The 19,720-nt window shown below is 36.7% G+C and overlaps 1 protein-coding gene across 1 annotated transcript; it reads left to right on the top strand.

Moving 5' to 3' along the window:
- Positions 1 to 7,399: 7,399 nt before the first annotated feature.
- LOC140827309 (uncharacterized) lies at positions 7,400 to 9,679 on the top strand. Its single transcript, XM_073189959.1, has 4 exons — positions 7,400 to 8,852; positions 8,937 to 9,108; positions 9,221 to 9,396; positions 9,534 to 9,679. Exons 1-4 carry the CDS (start codon positions 7,400 to 7,402, stop codon positions 9,677 to 9,679), a joined length of 1,947 nt encoding a protein of 648 aa, XP_073046060.1.
- The last annotated feature ends 10,041 nt before the right edge of the window (positions 9,680 to 19,720 follow it).

Below are 19,720 nucleotides of genomic sequence, written 5' to 3'. Positions count from 1 at the left end.
AATCGATCCAATGAATTTTACTCTGAAGTTGTCAACCAAATTTTCATTCATTGAGAGACCATCTTGGCATGAAATTCAAGTGAATCTCGTTGATGATGATGCATTAGATTTTATAATGCAATGTGACAATATGCATATGTTGCATTTATACGTGGAAGCAAATTCAATTGAGCATCATGTTGGATTTGATGATCCTGAATCATACGTTCCACATACAACTGATTCAGGATTTAATAACCAACCCGATACTTCTACATATGGTGGTTTTCATGATCTAGAATCTTATGTTCCATAGGTTACTGAAGGACTAAGTAATATAAATTTTGATAATGTAAGTGGGTCTTGGTATCAATAAATCACTGTCTCGTCATAACAAAATGATTCTCCATATTGGCCAAATACGACATTAGATACGAGTGCTCGTTGTACGGATCTGGCCATTAATGATGATATTTCTAGAAGTGATATTGAACCCGACATGTCATATAGCGAGTATGAAGAAGAAGTGAAAACATTTTCAAATCCTGATGAGGGGACATCATCTCGGAAACCACCTCGCGAGACGTTACAGAGGCAAACTGTTGGAACTTTTCAAGTTCGCAATCTTGATTTTGATGTTAACAAAACTTGTTATTGTGTTTCTAAAATATTTACTCGTGTGAAGTTGTTAACACAAGAAGCAAACTGAAACTGAATTCTGCACAAACTGAATTTCTTGCGAGTTTTGGTGGTTTCATGATATCTCCCAGCTGGATGATCCAAAGACAATCCGCCAACAAAACTGAAAGAAAAATCAATTTGGAACAAGTCGTATATCACGCCAGTTGGACAAATTCGGATGTTATCATGGTCTAACTGATCGATCGATTACCTAACTGATCACACGAAAACAGCAATTAGTTGGGTATGAGCAGTTGCGGTATTTTGGTCATATCTCTCAGCTCGGTTATCAAAATGAAGCGATTCGGTATGCGTTGGAAAGATAAGACAATGAGCTACAATTCATATTCAAAAGCCAAAGTCTGAATCGGAGCTTAAGATCCTGATAAATGACGATGAAATTACTGGTTTCGCACAAACTGAAATCAGCTAGGCTGATTTCAGCACATCAGCTGAAACTGAACTGAACCAGTTGAGTCGAACCAAACCAGTAGCTGACCAACTGAACTGAACCAGCTGCTTACCAGTTGAACTGAACGACCAGTTGAGTTGACCAGAGTTGACCAGTTGACCAGAGTTGACCAGTCGAGAAAATTCCCAGCAAGACGAATTTGACCGTTGCAATTTCAGAAACAGTACAGAAACTTTCTAAACGGTCATATTCTTGTGTCTAACATATATATCATTGTTGAAGCCTATAAATTCAACATATTGAACATCAAACAAGAGCTTTTCAAGAGGATTCAAAGCATGGGCAGTTAGCATGAATATATCAGCTAGTTGAGAGCACAATTCCTTGTGTGAGGATACATTTGAGATGTACACTGTAAATGAAAAATCCCTCACACACAATCACTCACACTTATACAAGATATTTGAACTTCAATATTTAGTTGAGTGAGTCTTTGCACAAAGACGTAAAAAAATGTGTTTGTAGTCTTCGCATATGAGACATTAAACAATATGCTGATTGTGAGGTGCTGCCTACAATCTTGAGAGCTAGGAGTTCAGTTTAGGCAGTAGTGTAAGCCATAACAGAATGAGTTTGTACAAGGTGTTGTATAAATCAAAGTCTTCTAGTAAATCCTTCCCAAGGGGAAGAAGGGGTGACGTAGGAGCATTTAAAGTCTCCGAACATCCATAAACAAATTCGTGTTTATTTGTTTATTGCATATACTTATCATTTTCATAGTTTTAAAGAAGCAGTGTTGAAGCATTTTGTGTGTTCTTCAAATATCAAAATATTGCATACCAAGTGTTTGATAAAATGCTTCAACTAAAATATTTTTTAGTCATTCAACTTGCATATACTTTAAATGGTTTACAAAATATTTAATTGGTTTCTACAAAGGATTATTTCGAGTATTTTCCGCTTGGTTTGAACACCAAACTCGATTTAATTCATCGGTGTTCAATATTTCAAGGTGTTCAATATTTCAAGAACTGAGCTATTGTAGTTCAACGGTGATCCCTTAACCGATCCTATCACAAATCGTATCATTTCTTTTTAACACTTTTGAGATGCCATCATGATTCTGTCGGTGTATCTTCTGGAATGAAAACAATCTATTATAATCTGGGGAGAGGTGAATTATATGTTATTATGTTATTTAAAGATAAGAATGATCTTATTGCATCTGTGAAGGATTATTCCATCAGAGTTGTCAAGCATGAGTAATGTGTCGTGGATAGCACACACAGTTTTTGGGAATTACGTTTCAGAAATCATTTTTCTACGGTAATATGTCGATGGGGACTACACGCTTCTTTGAAGGCCAAAATTGGTTATTGAAAAATAACAAAATATGATGGGCCTCGCACATGTATATCTACCTCTGTTGGCATGGACCATCAGAACTTGAACAGTGATATGGTGGCACATATGCTATTGAGAGTTGTTCTGATCCTTCGTACGAGATTAAGTATGTAACGTACCGTACTTTTAAACTACTTTAAAATTTGCGGAAAAATAAAAAAATTCTTAATTAAATAGAAACCGTCGAGTTGCGATAACAATAACCCGACCATTCTAAATATTTGCCACGAAAAGATCACAAATAAAACTTGTCAAAAACAATACTTTTTTAAATATCGTAACCAATAATGTGAAATTAGAGTATTTGAAACATTGCATAATTTCTCAAAAACATGGGCGGTCCTCGGGTTTAGCCTCCTGCTCAGTCCAATCCGGCTCATTGGTCCCCACCCCTCGTCTCCTCAAAGTCATCCTCACCTGTATGGATCAAGTCTAGTGAGTCTAAAGATTCAACATGTATAAACTGGATATAACAATTAATATGTAATAAAACCACATGCATCTTTAAAGTAGAGCGTACATACTTGAAACTTGAACGTAATAGCATAAACATAGTTGAAACTTGAATGTAGTAGCATAAACGTAGAAGTGTCATCATCATAAAACTTTTCATAAACATGCTTGTTTCATACATACTTGAACACACATAAACTTCATTTTGCATAGAGATATGTACCAAAGCAAGTGACCCATACATAATTGTGCCTGATCAGAATAAACCACAGTAATGGGCTGGCAGGGAAAATCCACTACCACGTACATGAGATCTCCGGTCATGCTTTACCGGGTGGATTGGTCACTGGTCATGCTTTACCGCTTTCCAATCCTAATCTAAACCCGGTCATGCTTTACCGAGGTGGAGAGGTCCTCGGCCACGTTAACCGAATTCCAAACCCATTCATAATTTGGTCACAAGACATTTAGCATACTTTAAAAACATAAAATATTTTCTTTTGCACGTCGAACATACTTACTTGTCGTTGAGGGATTTCGTTGGATCTCGCTTGAGGCCACTGCTGCACGTACTAACATAAGTTCAAACACTTATCTTTCATAACTTAGACGTATTAGTCATGCTCACACCCAAAATGACAAATTTCCTTACGACGTTATAAATCTCTCTGGACTTGACCTTGTGTAATCATCGTACTAAATCATTACATTAAAACCCAAAACAATCCCTAAAAAAAATTTAATTTTTTTTAAAGGGGCACGGACCCCATGTAAGTGTCCTTGTCGGGGTCCATGTAGATGCTGGGAATTCTCATTTTGAAGGAAAAATGGGCACGGACTCCGTGTCAGGGTCCGGGTAGCCTCTGAACTTGCAAACTCGCGAATATTCACTAACTTATTGATTCATTCTTCCAATCCAAGCCTAGGGACCATGAAATAACACTTAGAGACTCATCCTACGATGTTATTACATTGATTCAAACCCGTACAGACACCCCAAAAACATCCACAAGCATCGACAAGCAACATCAATACAACAATAACCCGTAATTCGACATCATTTTGCTTCCTACGATTTCTATTACACTCAAGCCATCCCCGACCCAAACGAACCACCAAATAACACCTAAATGCATCCCATAACATATCTAAATGCAGTAGCACAAGACCGGATGTGCCCAACGAAGCCTGCAACTCAAAAGCTTCAAGAACGCATTTTCAGATAAAATGCATTATGAGCAGTCCCATGAAAACGATCATAACTCACTCATTTCTTATCCAAATATTTTGAATTTACCGTCAAATCGAAGGTATCAAAAAACTTTACGTTTCATTTGTTGAAAGTTTTCTAGAAAATCGAACAAAAAGTCGCAATATTTAAAATGACAACAAATTTTGAGTTTTCAGATCTAAAATCGTTTCAAAATTGATCTAACAAATTTTTGCTCAAACGTTTCACAACATACATGGATTTTTACGCATAATAAACATAAGAACATATAATATAACTAGATCGATGCAGAAACAAAAGATTATACATGCCTTTGATCTTTAAAAATTCTGAAACTACGATACTAAAGCGGGGAAGGTGCGAAGGTTGATCCAGAATGATTTGTGGCTCGATTTCTTGCAACAAAATCAACATGAATTGCTGGAAAAATTTGAAGGGAGAGGGGCGGCTGCTGCAAGTTCTTGGAACCCTAGGTTTTCCTCTCAAAAAATCTGAAAAAGAAATGAAATGTGTATGTGTGTGTTGTGTGCCATGTATTTGTGTGTGCGTACGTGTGTTTGGTTAATTAGGAGGATAAATTGCTTAATTAAACATTTGGAATTCTAATTAAAAAAATTTTAACCCCCACTACTATAAACAATCTTTTAATTTAAAATAAAATGCACATTTACTAATTTTTAAAAGTTTTAAAAATTATAAAATTACCTAATAATTAAATTAGTCTTTTAAAATGCTTAAAACTTAATAAATAATTTAAAATACCCTAGTCCTAATTTAAAATAAAATACCACATTTTAAAATTGCCAAAATCGTCACCGATCTCTTTTCTTCTATCCCGCATCGAATAATCGCCTAAAAATGAAACTCAAGAAAACATTTAACGTGCATCACGTAAACCATAAATAATTTAAAATGATAAAATTAAATAGATCTTGCATCGCTATAAATCATTTTAAACTTGATTAAATGATTTAACAATTTAAATAAATGCATGAGTTTTACGTGTACTGATTTTGAGCTCTACAGTTCCTCCCCCACTTAAATAAATTTCGTCCTCGAAATTAAGTCTTACCAAACAACTCCGGGTAGCGATTCCTCATATATGCTTCGGTCTCCCAAATGGCCTACTCCACAAATTGATTTAGCCACAGGACTTTGACCAGCTTGGTTACTTTGTTCCGAAGTCTCCGTTCCTGTCAGTCTAGGATTTGGACAGGTCTTTCCTCATACGACAGACCCGGAGCAAGCTGTAACGGCTCATAGCTCAAAACATGCGAAGGATTTACTAGGTACTTCCTCAGCATTGAGACGTGGAACACATTGTGTACACCGGCCAGATTCGACGGTAGGGCAACACGATAAGCTAGTGTCCCAACTCTGTCAAGAATCTCGAATGGTCCAATGAATCTCGGACTAAGATTGCCTCTATTCCCAAATCTCATAACACCCCTCATGGGTGTTATCTTCACGAAAATGTGATCACCTACGGCAAACTCTAGATCCCTCATTCTCTTGTCAGCAGAACTCTTTTGACGACTCTGTACGGTTTTCATCATGTCTCGGATCTTAACCACCACATCTGCAGTCTGCTGAACAATCTCTGGACAAAGTTCTAATCTCTCACCGACTTCATTCTAATGAATCGGCGATCTACACTTCCTTCTATACAGTGCCTCGTAGGGAGCCATACCTATAGACGATTGAAAACTGTTGTTGTAGGTAAACTCCATAAGAGGTAGCTTCGATTCCCAATTCTCATGAAAATCGATCACACAGGCTCGCAACAAATCGTCCAAAATCTGAATCACTCGCTCAGACTGGCCATCTGTCTGAGGGTGGAAAACTGTACTGAATAGCAATGTTCTCCAAACCGGACCGGACCGGTCGGTCGGACCGGTTCAACCGCGAACCGGCCTCCAGACCGGTCCGGAGATAAGTAAAAATCCGGAAAACAGGTTTAACCGGAAAAAATCGGTTAAAACCCGGTTAAATCGGAATTACCGGAAACCGGCCGGTCTTTAGGAACCGCACGGGTCTGTGAAATTATAAAAAAAAATTGCCCAGATATTTTAATAATTTAATTATCCTCATTCTCGTTGACTGGATTGAATTAAAAATCGACACAAGATTTGGAGAGATCTCCACACCACGCCTGCTTATTACTAGCTTGATTGGAAAGGAGGAATCTCAAAGTAATGAGTAATGTTAGTTTAGACTTTTTTTGATATATTGTTTATCTTGCAAAATTAATCAATCTCTTCCATTTTGTTGATGATTAGTGATTCTTTTCATAGTGTAAACTGTAAAGCATAGAAATTTTTTTTTGGTACAGAAGCTTTTCAATCCTGAGACGTGCTCTTCCATTTCTTTGATCTTTTTTTCCCAATTTTCCATCGAGTGCACTGTGCAATAGCTGTTGGATTCCATTTTTTAAAAATAATTTTGTACTCATGTTTTCGTGTAGTTGAGTTGTGTTCTACATAGCAACACTTTGCAATTCCACAATGATGGATCGTGGCTTCTTTGTTTTCTTGAAACTAGCCAAGTATTTGTCACATATACCAACTTAGTCATTATAATTTTATTGTTGTTCAAACTTCAAAATTAATTATATTGTATCTATATTACCCAAACCCAATCACAACTAAAGTTTCTTTTGCAAGAAATCAAGCCTACGAGAGTAGCTATAAATATTTAACATTTCTAAATTCTAACAATTTAAATTTTAAGAAAAAATGATCTGTTGTAGCAATCATTAACTAATATATCAAATTTATATTCCTTTTGTGATGTATCTCTCAATTATTATATTGAATTACTCATATGTTCATAATTTATTGTTTATTTTTCCTCTTTTACTATACTTCATCAACTGTGCATTAAATTTCATTATTTTTTAAAATATAGATGGATTCATCAAGTGGCGGGCAAAAATCTAGTTCCACATCTAATTCTGTTTCCTCGTTTAGAAACAAAACCGATCCAGCATGGGCTCATTTTAAAGAGGATGTGGGTAATGATGGGAAAAGAAGTTGGACTTGTTTGCATTGCAATAATGTGTGGAGGGGTGGAGGGATCAATTGGATGAAAAAACATTTAGAGGTAGAAAATGAGATATTGCATCATGCAAAAAAGTTCCATATGATGTAAGATATCAAATGGAACAATCTTTAAAGGCATTTGAAGAAAAAAGCATAGCTCCGATATCATTTTAAGATGATAATATTGATGGTCCTCATATGAAAAATCTTGAAGAAGAAATGCATCCACCACATACTCAAACAAGGGGGAAAGATAAATCTTCTTTTGGTGCGGCTTCTCAAAAAGGAAAGAAAAAGAGAGATGAGAAGATGCCTAACTTTTTTGCACCAAGAACTACTGTCGGTGCACAACGTTCTATCAAAAGTGTGCTCATAAGTAAAGAAGCTTTACTTAATGTTGATATGAGCATTGCTAGGTTTTTTTATGATACTTGTATTCCCATCAATGCTGTGAATTCTGTTTATTTTCAACAAATGGTGGATGTTATTGCTGCTGTTGGTCCCGGTTATAAAGCACCGAAATATAATCAGTTGCGAACAAACTTATTAGGAAGCATGAAAAAGGAAGTTCAATTAGTAGTTGATGGTTATCGAAGTGTTTGGGAAGAAAGAGGTTGCACTATAATGGCTGATGGTTGGCAAGATCGGTCAAATAGGCAACTTATAATCTTTCTAGTGTATTGCAAGAGGGGAACATCATTTGTGAGATCTGTTGATGCTTCTGATATTGTGAAAAATGCAACCACACTTTGTAATCTATTTGTTAAGTTAGTGGAATGGGTTGGATCAAGTAATATCGTTCATTTGGTAACTGATAATGGGGCCAACTATAAAGCAGCCGGTGTTTTGCTTCATGATAAGTATCCCTCTATCAAATGGTCGCCTTGTGCTGCACATTGTCTGAATTTGATTCTTGGTGATATTGATAAAATGGAGCTTGTTAGTAATATTACAAAAAAGGCTTCTTTGGTAACAAAATTCGTTTACAATCATGCATTTCTGTTGGCATGGTTGAGAAAGAGAGAAGGATGGACAGAGATTGTACGTCCAGGGCCAACTCATTTTGCTACTACATTCATTGCATTGAAGAGTATCCTTGAACATCAACATGATTTGAAAGCTTTTTTTACTAGTAAGAAATTTAAGGATTCTCGATACTTAAAAGACAAAAAAGCAAGTGTTGTTCTGGCGGTTGTTCTTGATACAAGATTTTGGAGTGATTGCACAGTTGTAGTTGGTGTTGCTGCTCCTCTAATACGTATGTTGCGTATAATGGATACTGATCGAAGGCCTTCAATTGGTTATGTCTATGACAGAATGTATAGGGCAAAGAAAGCAACAAAAAATATCTTCAAGAATAAAAAGAAATTTTACAAGCCTTTTACAAGTATTGTCAAGACAGGATGGGACAAACAACTTCGACGAGATATTCATGCAGCAGCATATCTCCTGAACCCTGCTTTTGCATATGACAAGTTTAATATGTGCACTAAAAAGGAGATAATGGATGATTTTGTTGAGATGGTCACTACCTTGATTAGTGATAGATCTGTTCAAATAAAGTGCATTGATGAAGTAGCAATTTATCAAGATAGATTAGGAAGTTTTGCTCGACAACTTGCTATTGATTCATCAAAGAGTATGCAACCAGGTATGCATTATTATTTTAAATATTATTGTTGTGGTAATTCTTATATTTTGTACTCATTGTTTAAAAGTTTAAATTTTCTTGTAGATGAATGGTGGAGAGTTTTTGGATGTAGTGCTCCAAACATACAAAATTTGGCTATTAAGATTTTGAGCCAAACTTCTTCTTCTTCGGGATGTGAAAGAAATTGGAGCGTGTTTGAAAGAATACATACAAAGAAAAGGAATAGATTGGAGCATCAAAGATTAAATGATCTTGTGTATGTCCATTACAACTTGCGTTTAAAAGAAGGTGATGGTTTTTTTACTTACTCTTTCAATTTGAATTCTTGAAATTTAGAATTATTGTTTTGTTTATTGTTGTTGTTGTAGGCTTGATAACCAAATGAATTGTCAAGATCCTATTGATTATGAGAGCATTGATAAAACTGACTTTTGGGTTATGGAAGAAGAAGAAGAAAATTCTTCACCTATTTTAGACATAGATGAGTTGGATGATATGCTTTATGGTGAGGAAGCTCTTCCAATAAATATTCAAGAAGAAGAAAGTAAATTTTCTTTCCTTTATTTTTGTTAAATAGTTTGAAAAAATAATTATTTCTTGGTTTGTCTTAATAATAATTTTTTTTAGCAAATTTTTGCTTTCTGTTTGCTAAACATGTATTATTTTAATTTTTCAAAAAAGATTTAGATAAAGGTATTGGTGAAATGCAAGAAACACCTTCGTTGGACTTGGAAGAACTTTTGGATGGTGGGGATGAAGATGATAAAGACTACGAAAGAACACTTCAAGAATTGGATGCGGTGTGGGCATCAAAGGATGCAACTTGAAAGTTGAAACTGGATGTTTGATACTTTTTTGTATAAGAAACTTGATGTTTGCTACTTTTTTGTATAATTAAACTTGATGTTTTCTTGGGCACTTAAACTTGGTTATCACTATTTGGTTACATGTTAGGTGTAATTTGGATTTTTGAATTTGAAAAGTGATGTTTATTTGGATATTTGTTGTAATTTTCATCTTAAAAATTAAGTAAAAATTATAAAAACATAAATAATCAATATTTTACTATTTTATTTATTATAAAAATAAATAAAATATTAATTTTATTGATCCGGTTCGACCGTTCGGTTGAACCATTTTTTAAGGCTTGACCGGTTCGATTAACGGTTCGGTTATAAAAAACTGCTGAATAGCAACTTCGTCCCCATGGCTGCGTGCAAACTTTTCCAAAAGAACGATGTAAACATCGGGTCCCTTTCGATACTATAGTAACTGGGATCCCGTGCAATCGAACTATCTCTCTGATATAGAGCTCCGCATACTGCGTCATAGAGAAATTCGTCTTCACTGGCAAGAAGTGTGTCGACTTAGTAAGTCGATCCACTATAACCCAAATAGCATTGGATCCTCTGACCGAAAAAATTAACAACGAAGTCCATGGTGCAAAATTCTCTCATTTTCACTCAAGGATAGGGAGTGGCTTAAGCATTCCTGCTGGCCTTTGATACTCTGCCTTCACTTGTTGACAAGTGAGGAATTCAGACACAAACCGGCAGATGTCTCGCTTCATCCCTGGCCACCAATACAGGATCTGCAAATCCTTGTACATCTTGGTACCTCCTGGATGAATGGAATACGGAGATGTATGTGCCTCTGTCAGATTATCCTCTCTGATCGAATCAACACTAGGTACCCACATCCTCCCTCTGTATCTCACAATACCATAAGACATTGTGTAGAGTACACTACCCTTGGTTTCATCCTTCAGTCTCCATTTCTGCAACTGTTCATCTGAAGGATGACCTCTACGGATCCGGTCAAACAAAAAAGACTGGACTGTTAGATTAGACAGCTTAGGAACTCTGCACTTAGGATAAACCTCTAACCCAAATCTCTGAATCTCTGACTGAAGAGATCTCTGCACTGACAGCTGTGCTACGACTATAACTTTTCTGCTCAAAGCATCTGCCACAACATTAGCTTTCCCTGGATGATAGCTAATTTCACAATCGTAGTATTTTACTAACTCTAACCACCGTTTTTTTCTCATATTCAACTCTTTCTACACGAAAAAGTACTGGAGACTTTTGTGAGCAGTGAATATCTGGCATTTCTCGCCGTACAAATAATGTCTTCATATCTTCAACGCAAAGACAACGACAGATAACTCAAGATCATGAGTCGGGTAGTTCTTATCATGCACCTTCAAATATCTGGAGGCATAAGCTATAACCCGACCATGCTGCATCAAAACTACGCCTTACCCGAGCTTAGAATCATCGGTGTACAACACAAAATTTCCTTGACCTGCTAGCATGGCTAAAACTGGCGCTGATATAAGAGCTTGCTTCAAAATATCAAAGCTCATCTGACATTCATCACTCCATACAAATTTAGAATTCTTCTTGGTCAATGAAGTGAGTGGCACCGCTATCGAGAAAATTCCTGAATAAATATCCTATAGTAGCCTGCTAGCCTAGGAACCTGCGGATCCGTGAAGCATTATTCGATTCAACCAATTCCTTAACTGCTGCTACCTTAGCTGGATCCACTTCGATACCACTGCTAGATATTATATGACCCAAAAACGCTACCTTATCCAACCAGAATTCACACTTACTAAATTTTGCAAACAACTTACGACTCTGCAAGACTTGCAAAACTGTACCCAAGTGCTGACTGTGCTCCTCATGCTCTTCGAGTAAATGAGAATGTCCTCAATGAACACTATGGCGAACTGGTCTAGGTAGGGTTGAAATACTCGGTTCATGAGGTCCATAAAATTGCTGGAGCATTTGTAAGTCCAAACAGCATCACTAAGAACTCGTAATGCCCATATCTAGTTCTGAAGGCTGTCTTAGTTTTACTTTACTATGACCTCGAATTCTGATTTTTCTCACAATTTCCAATATTAGAAATGGAGGTTCAAACTTATTCGTATCTTAATTTCCTTATACTATACCCGTAATCTTCATCGATCTATTACATTAGCATTTATGCAGTGCAACCTAAGAAATCTTAGCACCAAAAGTTACTGAACAACTTTTATCAATGGTACTACACTCAAAAGTTAAACCTTATCTTAACCACATAATAATATTGACCTACGATCCTTGAATCGAATCTTTACCTTATGACACCAAACTTAAGTAACTATCTATTAACAAGTACATCCCAAATAAAGATTGTTGCAAATCTTAAATTTCGAGTAACATTAATCACTGAAACCCCATAATATACAATATCGATATTCTGCTTAGATAATAAAACCTTCCTAGCATCAAACACATGCTTAAAATATTTCCTTCCCAATTACATTATAGTTGAGGCCTAAGACACTTGAACCATTCTCATTGGAATGAATGTCACACTTTGACTTATCCTCAATACTTAGTTCATTCTAACGTATAAAGCTTAATAAGTTTCTCCCTGTTAATGATGGACTAATTCTAAGAAATCAATTTCACTTATAACACACATAATTCTAGAATATCCTCATATAAAGATTTTTGATTTCTTACTCGATAAAAATCTTAATATTCGATCATTAGTAACTTATGTTAAATACAAATAATTCCCTTTTGTCTTTATTTCACCCAATATCCCCGTATGATCACCTATTTCATAAACTTGAAATTAAAACTTACACAACCCAAGTAGTATTAGATAACCTAATTCCAGTACTCATATCCACTTAATCCTAAGTATCTTATTGACTTAAAAAGATTCCTCAAGACAAGGTTCCTGATAGGCCCTCTTGCCATTGCCTATCGACCTCAATGTCCCTTTGGTCCTGCCCTGCCGCCAAAGCTCTCGACACGGCAACTGTATAAGTTGTAGGACCAGCAACCCTGACATCACGACACAAGACCGGCCGCAACGCATCAATAAAATGCCTCAGCTTCTCTCGGACGCAACGTCATAAACTCCCTAGTCAGTCTGGATCGTACTTCCTCAATGAAGTACTTGGAGTAAAAAAGCTCCTTAAAGCCATCCCATGACAGAGTCTACAGATTCACCGATACGGACGCGCTCTCTCACCAAAGCCTGGCGTCCCATGTCAACAAAAGGTGGCACATCTAACTCTGTCTACATCCTGCAGCTCCATGGAAGCGAAAATCACCTCGATGGACTTAATCCATCCTTCAGCTATCATCGGGTCAGTAGTCCTTGAGAAGTCCTTAGGATCCATCCTCCTAAACCTTTCTTACATAGTCTCCGGTCTAGGACTCACCCCTGTATCCACTGTAGCTTGATTCCCTGCAAACTGTGCGAAGAACTGAGTCATCCCTGCAAGCATCTGAGCCTACATATCTGGGGGTGGACGAGGATGAGTGACCCTATCCCCATCCTGAGGCTCTTTATCCTCTTCTCCAGATCCTCGTACAATCCTATGTCTGGGAGGCATACTGTCCCAACATTTACCCAACATGTAAACCCAACATGCATGAACATAATACTAATATCATAAGATGCACGTAATTTGACTAAAACATGCACATGCTGATTCATGTCTGGATACTTATTACATGAAAGGAACTTACAGACTTGAGGTGTGGTTTCCAGTTTCTCGCAACTGACAGTAGGCATAACCCTTTACAAGAACACTGCTCTGATACCAACTGTAATGTACCGTACTTTTAAACTACTTCAAAATTTGCTGAAAAATAAAAATGTTCTTAATTAAATAGAAATCGTCGAATTGCGATAACAATAACCTGATCATTCAAAATATTTGCAACGAAAAGATCACTAATAAAGCTTGCCAAAAACACTTGTTTAAATACCGTAACCAATAACGTGAAATCAGAGTATTTGAAACATTGCATAATTTCTTAAAAACATGGGCGGTCCTCGGGTTTAGCCTCCTGCTCAGTCCAATCCGGCTCATTGGTCCCCACCCCTCGTCTCCTCAAAGTCATCCTCACCTGCATCGATCAAGTCAGTGAGTCTAAAGACTCAACATATATAAACTGGATATAACAAGTAATATGTAATAAAATCACATGCATCTTTAAAGTAGAGCGTACATACTTGAAACATGAACGTACACTACCACATACATGAGATCCCAGAATGAGAAATTTCCTTATGACGTTCTAAATCTCTCGGGACTTGACCTCGTTTTATCATTGTACTAAATCATTACATCAAACCTCAAAACAATCCCTAAAAAAATTTAAATTATTTTTTTAAAGGGACAAGAACCCCGGGGTCTGTGTAGATGCTGGAAATTCGCATTCTGAAGGAAAAATGGACACGGACTCCGTGCCGGGGTCCGAGTAGCCTCTGAATTTGCAAACTCGCGAAAATCATTAACTTATTGATTCATTCTTCCAATCCAAGCCTAGGGACCATGAACTAACGCCTTGAGACTCATCCAAGGATGCTATTACATTGATTCAAACCCGTACAAACACCCCAAACGTCAACAAGCAACTTCAATACAACAATAACCCGTAATTCAACATCATTTCGCTTCCTACGACTTCTATTACACCCAATCCATTCCCGACCCAAACGAACCACCAAATAACACGTAAATACATCCCATTACATATCTAAATACAGTAGCACAAGCCCGACGGTGCCCAACGAAGCCTGCTACTCAAAAGCTTTAAGAAAGCATTTTCAGAAAAACGCAGTTTGAGCAGTCCCACGAAAACGATCATAACTCACTCATTTCTTATCCAAATATTTTGAATTTACTATCAAATCGAAGGTATCAAAAAGCTTTACGTTTTATTTGTTGAACGTTTTTTAGAAAATCGACCAAAAATGCGCAGTATTTAAAATGACAGCAAATTTCGAGTTTTCAGATCTAAAATCGTTTCAAAACTGATCCAACAAATTTTTCTCAAACACTTTACAACATACATGGATTTTTATGCATAATAAACATAAGAACATATAATATAACAAGATCGATGTAGAAATAAAATATTATACATGTTTTTTATCTTTAAAAATTCTGAAACTACGATACCGAAAAGGGTACGGCTGCTGCAAGTTCTTGGAACCCTAGGTTTTCTTCTCAAAAAATCTGAAAATGAAATGAAATGTGTATGTGTGTGTTGTGTGCCGTGTATTCGTGTGTGTGTGTGTGTGTGTTTGGTTAATTATGGGGAAAATTGCTTAATTAAACAATCGAAATTCTAATTAAAAAATATTAACCCCCACTACTATACACAACCTCTTAATTTAAAATAAAATTCACATTTACTGATTTTTAAAATTTTAAAAATCATAAAATCCCCTAACAATTAAATTAGGCTTTTAAAATGCTTAAAACTTAATAAATCATTTAAAATGCCCCAACCTAACTTAAAATAAAATAACACATTTTAAAATTGCCAAAATCGTCGCCGGTCTCTCTATCCCGCATCGAATAATCGCTTGAAGCATAAAACTCAAGAAACATTTAACGTGCATCACATAACCATAAATAATTTAAAATGATGAAATTAAATAGATCTTGTATCGCTATAAATCATTTTAAACTTGATTAAATAATTTAAAATTTTAAATAAATGCATAGGTTTTACGTGTACTGATTTTGGGCTCTACAAAGTATATAATTGAAAATGTGAAAGATAAATATGTATATCAAATCTCGTATACGAAGACATGATGAAGTTTGAAACGTGATATGGAAATTGCTTATGGTACATGGGAGAGCTCCATTCATTTACTTTCAAAATATGTGTACTTTGTCCAAATATAATCGGGAACAGCTGTGGAGTGGAAGCATCTGAGATCCAACACCGAAATGATTAAGACACTGAAATTTGTTTTCTGGGCATTCAACCCATGTATTGATGGGTTTCAGCATTTTTGAAAAATAATTAGTAACGATGGTACACACTTGTATACCAAATACAAGCACAAAATGTTGATCGTTGTCACTGTAGATGCGAACAATCAGGTTCTACCGCTATCATTTGCTATTGTGGATGAAAAAACATCTGATTCTTGGAAATGGTTCTTGGAGAATCTAGGACGACATGTCGTTTGTGGTGAAAATGGTGTGTACCTAATTTCTGATGGGAATAAGGGAATTGTGCGAGTAACCGAAGATCCACCCTATTTTCAACCTCCTTATGGTGTGTATCATTTTTATTTGAGACAAGTGTGTTCAACTTTTAATGATAAATTCAAAGACGTGCATTTGAAATATTTATGCTAGGAGGTAGGCAAACAAAATCAAATTTGTAAGTTTGAAGCAACAATGGAGGCAATCAAGCAAAAAAACATTTCGGCGCATAGATATTTGGCCGGAATTGCGAAAGAAAAATGGAGTTTAGCTCATGATGGTGGTTGGCATCGTGGGGTGATGACAACCAATATATTGGAGTGTTTAAATAGTGTGTTGTAGTTCAGAAAAATCAGCTGTGGTCGAATTATGCATTTTGGAAGTATCAGAAATGGGCGAGAAAATCTAGTGAACATCGTGTTGCCAAATATGATGTACGTGAGCAAACTGCTTCGGTTGCTACTGTAGGAAGACCAATTTGTGGCCAACATATGCATGTGGTCAAGTTGTCAACGAGTGATTGTTCATGTGGTAAATGGAATATTTTTGGCATACCATGTTCCCATGATATTTGCACCGCTAAATGGAACTCGTTAGATCCCACGACACTTGTGCAGACATGGTATAATATATCTGAGTACTTAGCAACGTAGGAGGGTAGATTTCAACCTCTGACAGATGAGCGATACTGTGATCCTCCAGCATTCGAGTTGAACCACAACCCGTTTAGACGTGAAAGCAAAAGAGTTGGGAGAGACATAACAACTCGATTGAGAAATGAGATGGACAGACTGGTAGTTAGAGAAAGACAAGAACGAGCAAGGTGTACCTAAATCACCAAAAGCAACAATACAAAAAGAATGTCGAGTACAACGATGTAAAAAAATTTGCGCTTTTGAGAGGCAACACAAATTTTTGTTCTACATATTTTTAAGTTTTGTGCAGATGCATTATTTTGTTAAAGTGTTATGATGCCTTATAACGAAACCGCTTATAGTTAAAAGAAAAAAAATGCAAAAAAATTTGGCTGAATCAGAGACTAGCGTCGTGGCGCTATATTTGAAGCGCTAGCCTTGCGCAAGGCTAGTGCCACGGCGCTACAAAATAAGCATTGTGGCGCTAGTCTCCAGAGAAGCAAGCGCCACAGCGCTAATTCGTTGATAAAAAAAACACTTCACGAGACTCATTCACCATGCACAAAAACCAGCGCTTCTCTCATTCTCCAACACCAAAAATCGTTCCTCTTCGACAATTCGACCTCAGATAAAGTGCAATAAAATTTCGGTCCTATCAAAAGTTAATTGTTCTTGGTGTTATGAATCTTCAATTCCATGTTCAAATTTGCATAAATAAAGTTCTTGAATTTGTGCATATAACGTGTTTGATATATTTCTTGAGTGAGGTTGTTGTTGAGAATGGTTGGATTTGAGCATTGTATGTGATAGGATCGGTTATTGACTAAGGAGTGTTTAGAAGGGGGGGGGGGGGGGGGGGTTGAATAAACACTTCTATGAATATAAAAGTTCTTTGAAAAAGATAGTTCAGTTTTATTACAAACTGAACTAAATATCCCGTCGGTCAATAACAATCAGTTAAACTGAATAAGCAGTTGCGGAAAATAAACTGATTGAAAGATAGAATATCTAACTGAAAATGAAAGGCAACAGTAAAGACAACACAATATGTTTCTGGATGTTCGGAGATTTGAATAACTCCTACGTCACCCCTTCTATCTCAAGGATAGGATATTCACTAAAAGACTTTGATCGAGTACAACACTTGTACAGACCCACTTCAGTTAGGACTTATCTATTGCCTAAACTGAAACTCTTAGTATAATACAATGATCTCTGTAAGTAACTGAACTTTAGCACTTGTTGAATTATCAATATTACAGAGTGCTAGTTTGCTCAACTTGTAGCCTTGATTGCTACGAATAAGTCTAATAAGAGTGAACTGAGATTTTGACAGAGTAATAGCAAGTTTGAAATTGTAATGCCCCAGAATTGTCGTAGAATTGATCAGACAAGATTAATGAAATATCCCAAGACTTGTAGAATTGATCAGATAAGATTTTGGGATACTGCTCGGAGCAAAATATAATTTTTCAGAACGTGCAAGACCGCACCCGCGCCCTTGTTTACACCGCACCCGCATTGTAAGTCCAGTAGGGTAGGGATTTTGGGCGAAGCAAGACTTTACCCGCGCTCCTTGCACTACCGCACCCGCGGTCAAGACACCGCACCCGCGCTCCTTGCACTACCGCACCCGCGGTCATGCGTGTCGCATGAAAAATGATGCCACGTTTTATGAGTTGCATGCAGTATATATAGATGAAGGACACGTTTAATCCTTCAGAATTTCAGAAAAGGGTCGAGGTGTTGAGAGAAAATCCTTACGCCTTTTTGATTTGCGATTGTGGAAGATCCGTCTATCAGAATTCGAATCCGGAAGCAGTATCGTGCTCCTCGTGCTAAGAGCTACACAAGGACGTAAGTTTTGTTACGTTTTAAGATGTTTTGAGAATATGATGTTGCCAGAATTGCATGTGATTCAGATATGGCGTTCCTGCTATCGTAGCCATTATAGAACTGAAGACAGATTAAAGAACAGACTGTTTATGTAATTGTTATGATTTGTGAAAGATATTGACTGAGATTTTGATATCAGAATTGTGTATTACTGATTTTGAATATACCGATATTCAGATTATGAGTTCTGATATTAATTATGTGATGTTCAGATTGACGGGGTTATTCAGATTGTATTATTATGCCGTCGAAACATCAGTTGATTTAGATTGATCAGATTCAGATATGATTTCGATTAGATTGTGATATTATTGATATGACTCAGATTGTATTTTGTTCAGATATTGATCAGATTTTGTACTGAATTGAGTATTGATCAGAACAGATTGTATATTCACTGATACAGCGTATTCGATATTGTCTTTTCAGATTGAGATGGACAGAGTTGAATCCAGATCATCGTCTTCCTCAGACGGGGACGACAAAGGTATAATTCATGTGATATTCGGGAAGAAACAACTCAATTGAGATCACCATTTGAGTTGCCCAATAAATCACATACTATATTCTTGTTTATGTATTTGTTTATAGAACTTGTATATAAATCTTGCTATGCTTTGTTTACAGATCATGTGGCATTGCATTAGAATGATTATGCTTGTTTACAGATTTTGTATTCATGCATTAAGATAGGACAGTCTGGAGATCAGGCAGACTTCTAGATGTTCGGCGATATCTCAGCTTAGGGGAAGATCACCGCCCCTTTGTAGACGTGGATACAGATCAAGCCGAAGTCTAGGAATAAGACGTACATCACCTCGATTGGTAGGGTAGGTGACAGCCAGTGACGTCTTATTCACCCCGGGATCCCTAGAGTTATAGATCGAGTCAAGTCTAGACATGATTTGATTAGGACTTCATACTTATATGGATGTGGCTCCTAGATCATGGGACCCATCGTTATTGCTTTCAGTTGTGCTAGCATGTTTTATGATTTAGACTGTTTATATGCATGTTTATCTGATTTGAGCTGCATGCTTAATTTCATAGATTATGAAATATATTGTGTTTATACATGATCGCATGTTTCATGAATTAGTTTGTTTATATACATGCTTACCATGTTTTATACTGGGATTTATTCTCACCGGAGTTATCCGGCTGGTGTCTTGTTTGTATGTGTGCATGACATCAGGGGAGGCAGGATCGGGGTCACGAAGATGATGAGAGAAGACGAGTTTAGCGTGGTGATTCCGGACTTACAGTAGATTGGATTTTACTACTAGAGCTTTAGTAGTAAACCT

Source organism: Primulina eburnea, chromosome 3 (genome assembly GCF_022965805.1).
Source record: "Primulina eburnea isolate SZY01 chromosome 3, ASM2296580v1, whole genome shotgun sequence".
In the NCBI taxonomy this organism is placed as follows: Eukaryota; Viridiplantae; Streptophyta; class Magnoliopsida; order Lamiales; family Gesneriaceae; genus Primulina; species Primulina eburnea.
This window is presented reverse-complemented; position numbering and strand designations above follow the sequence as displayed.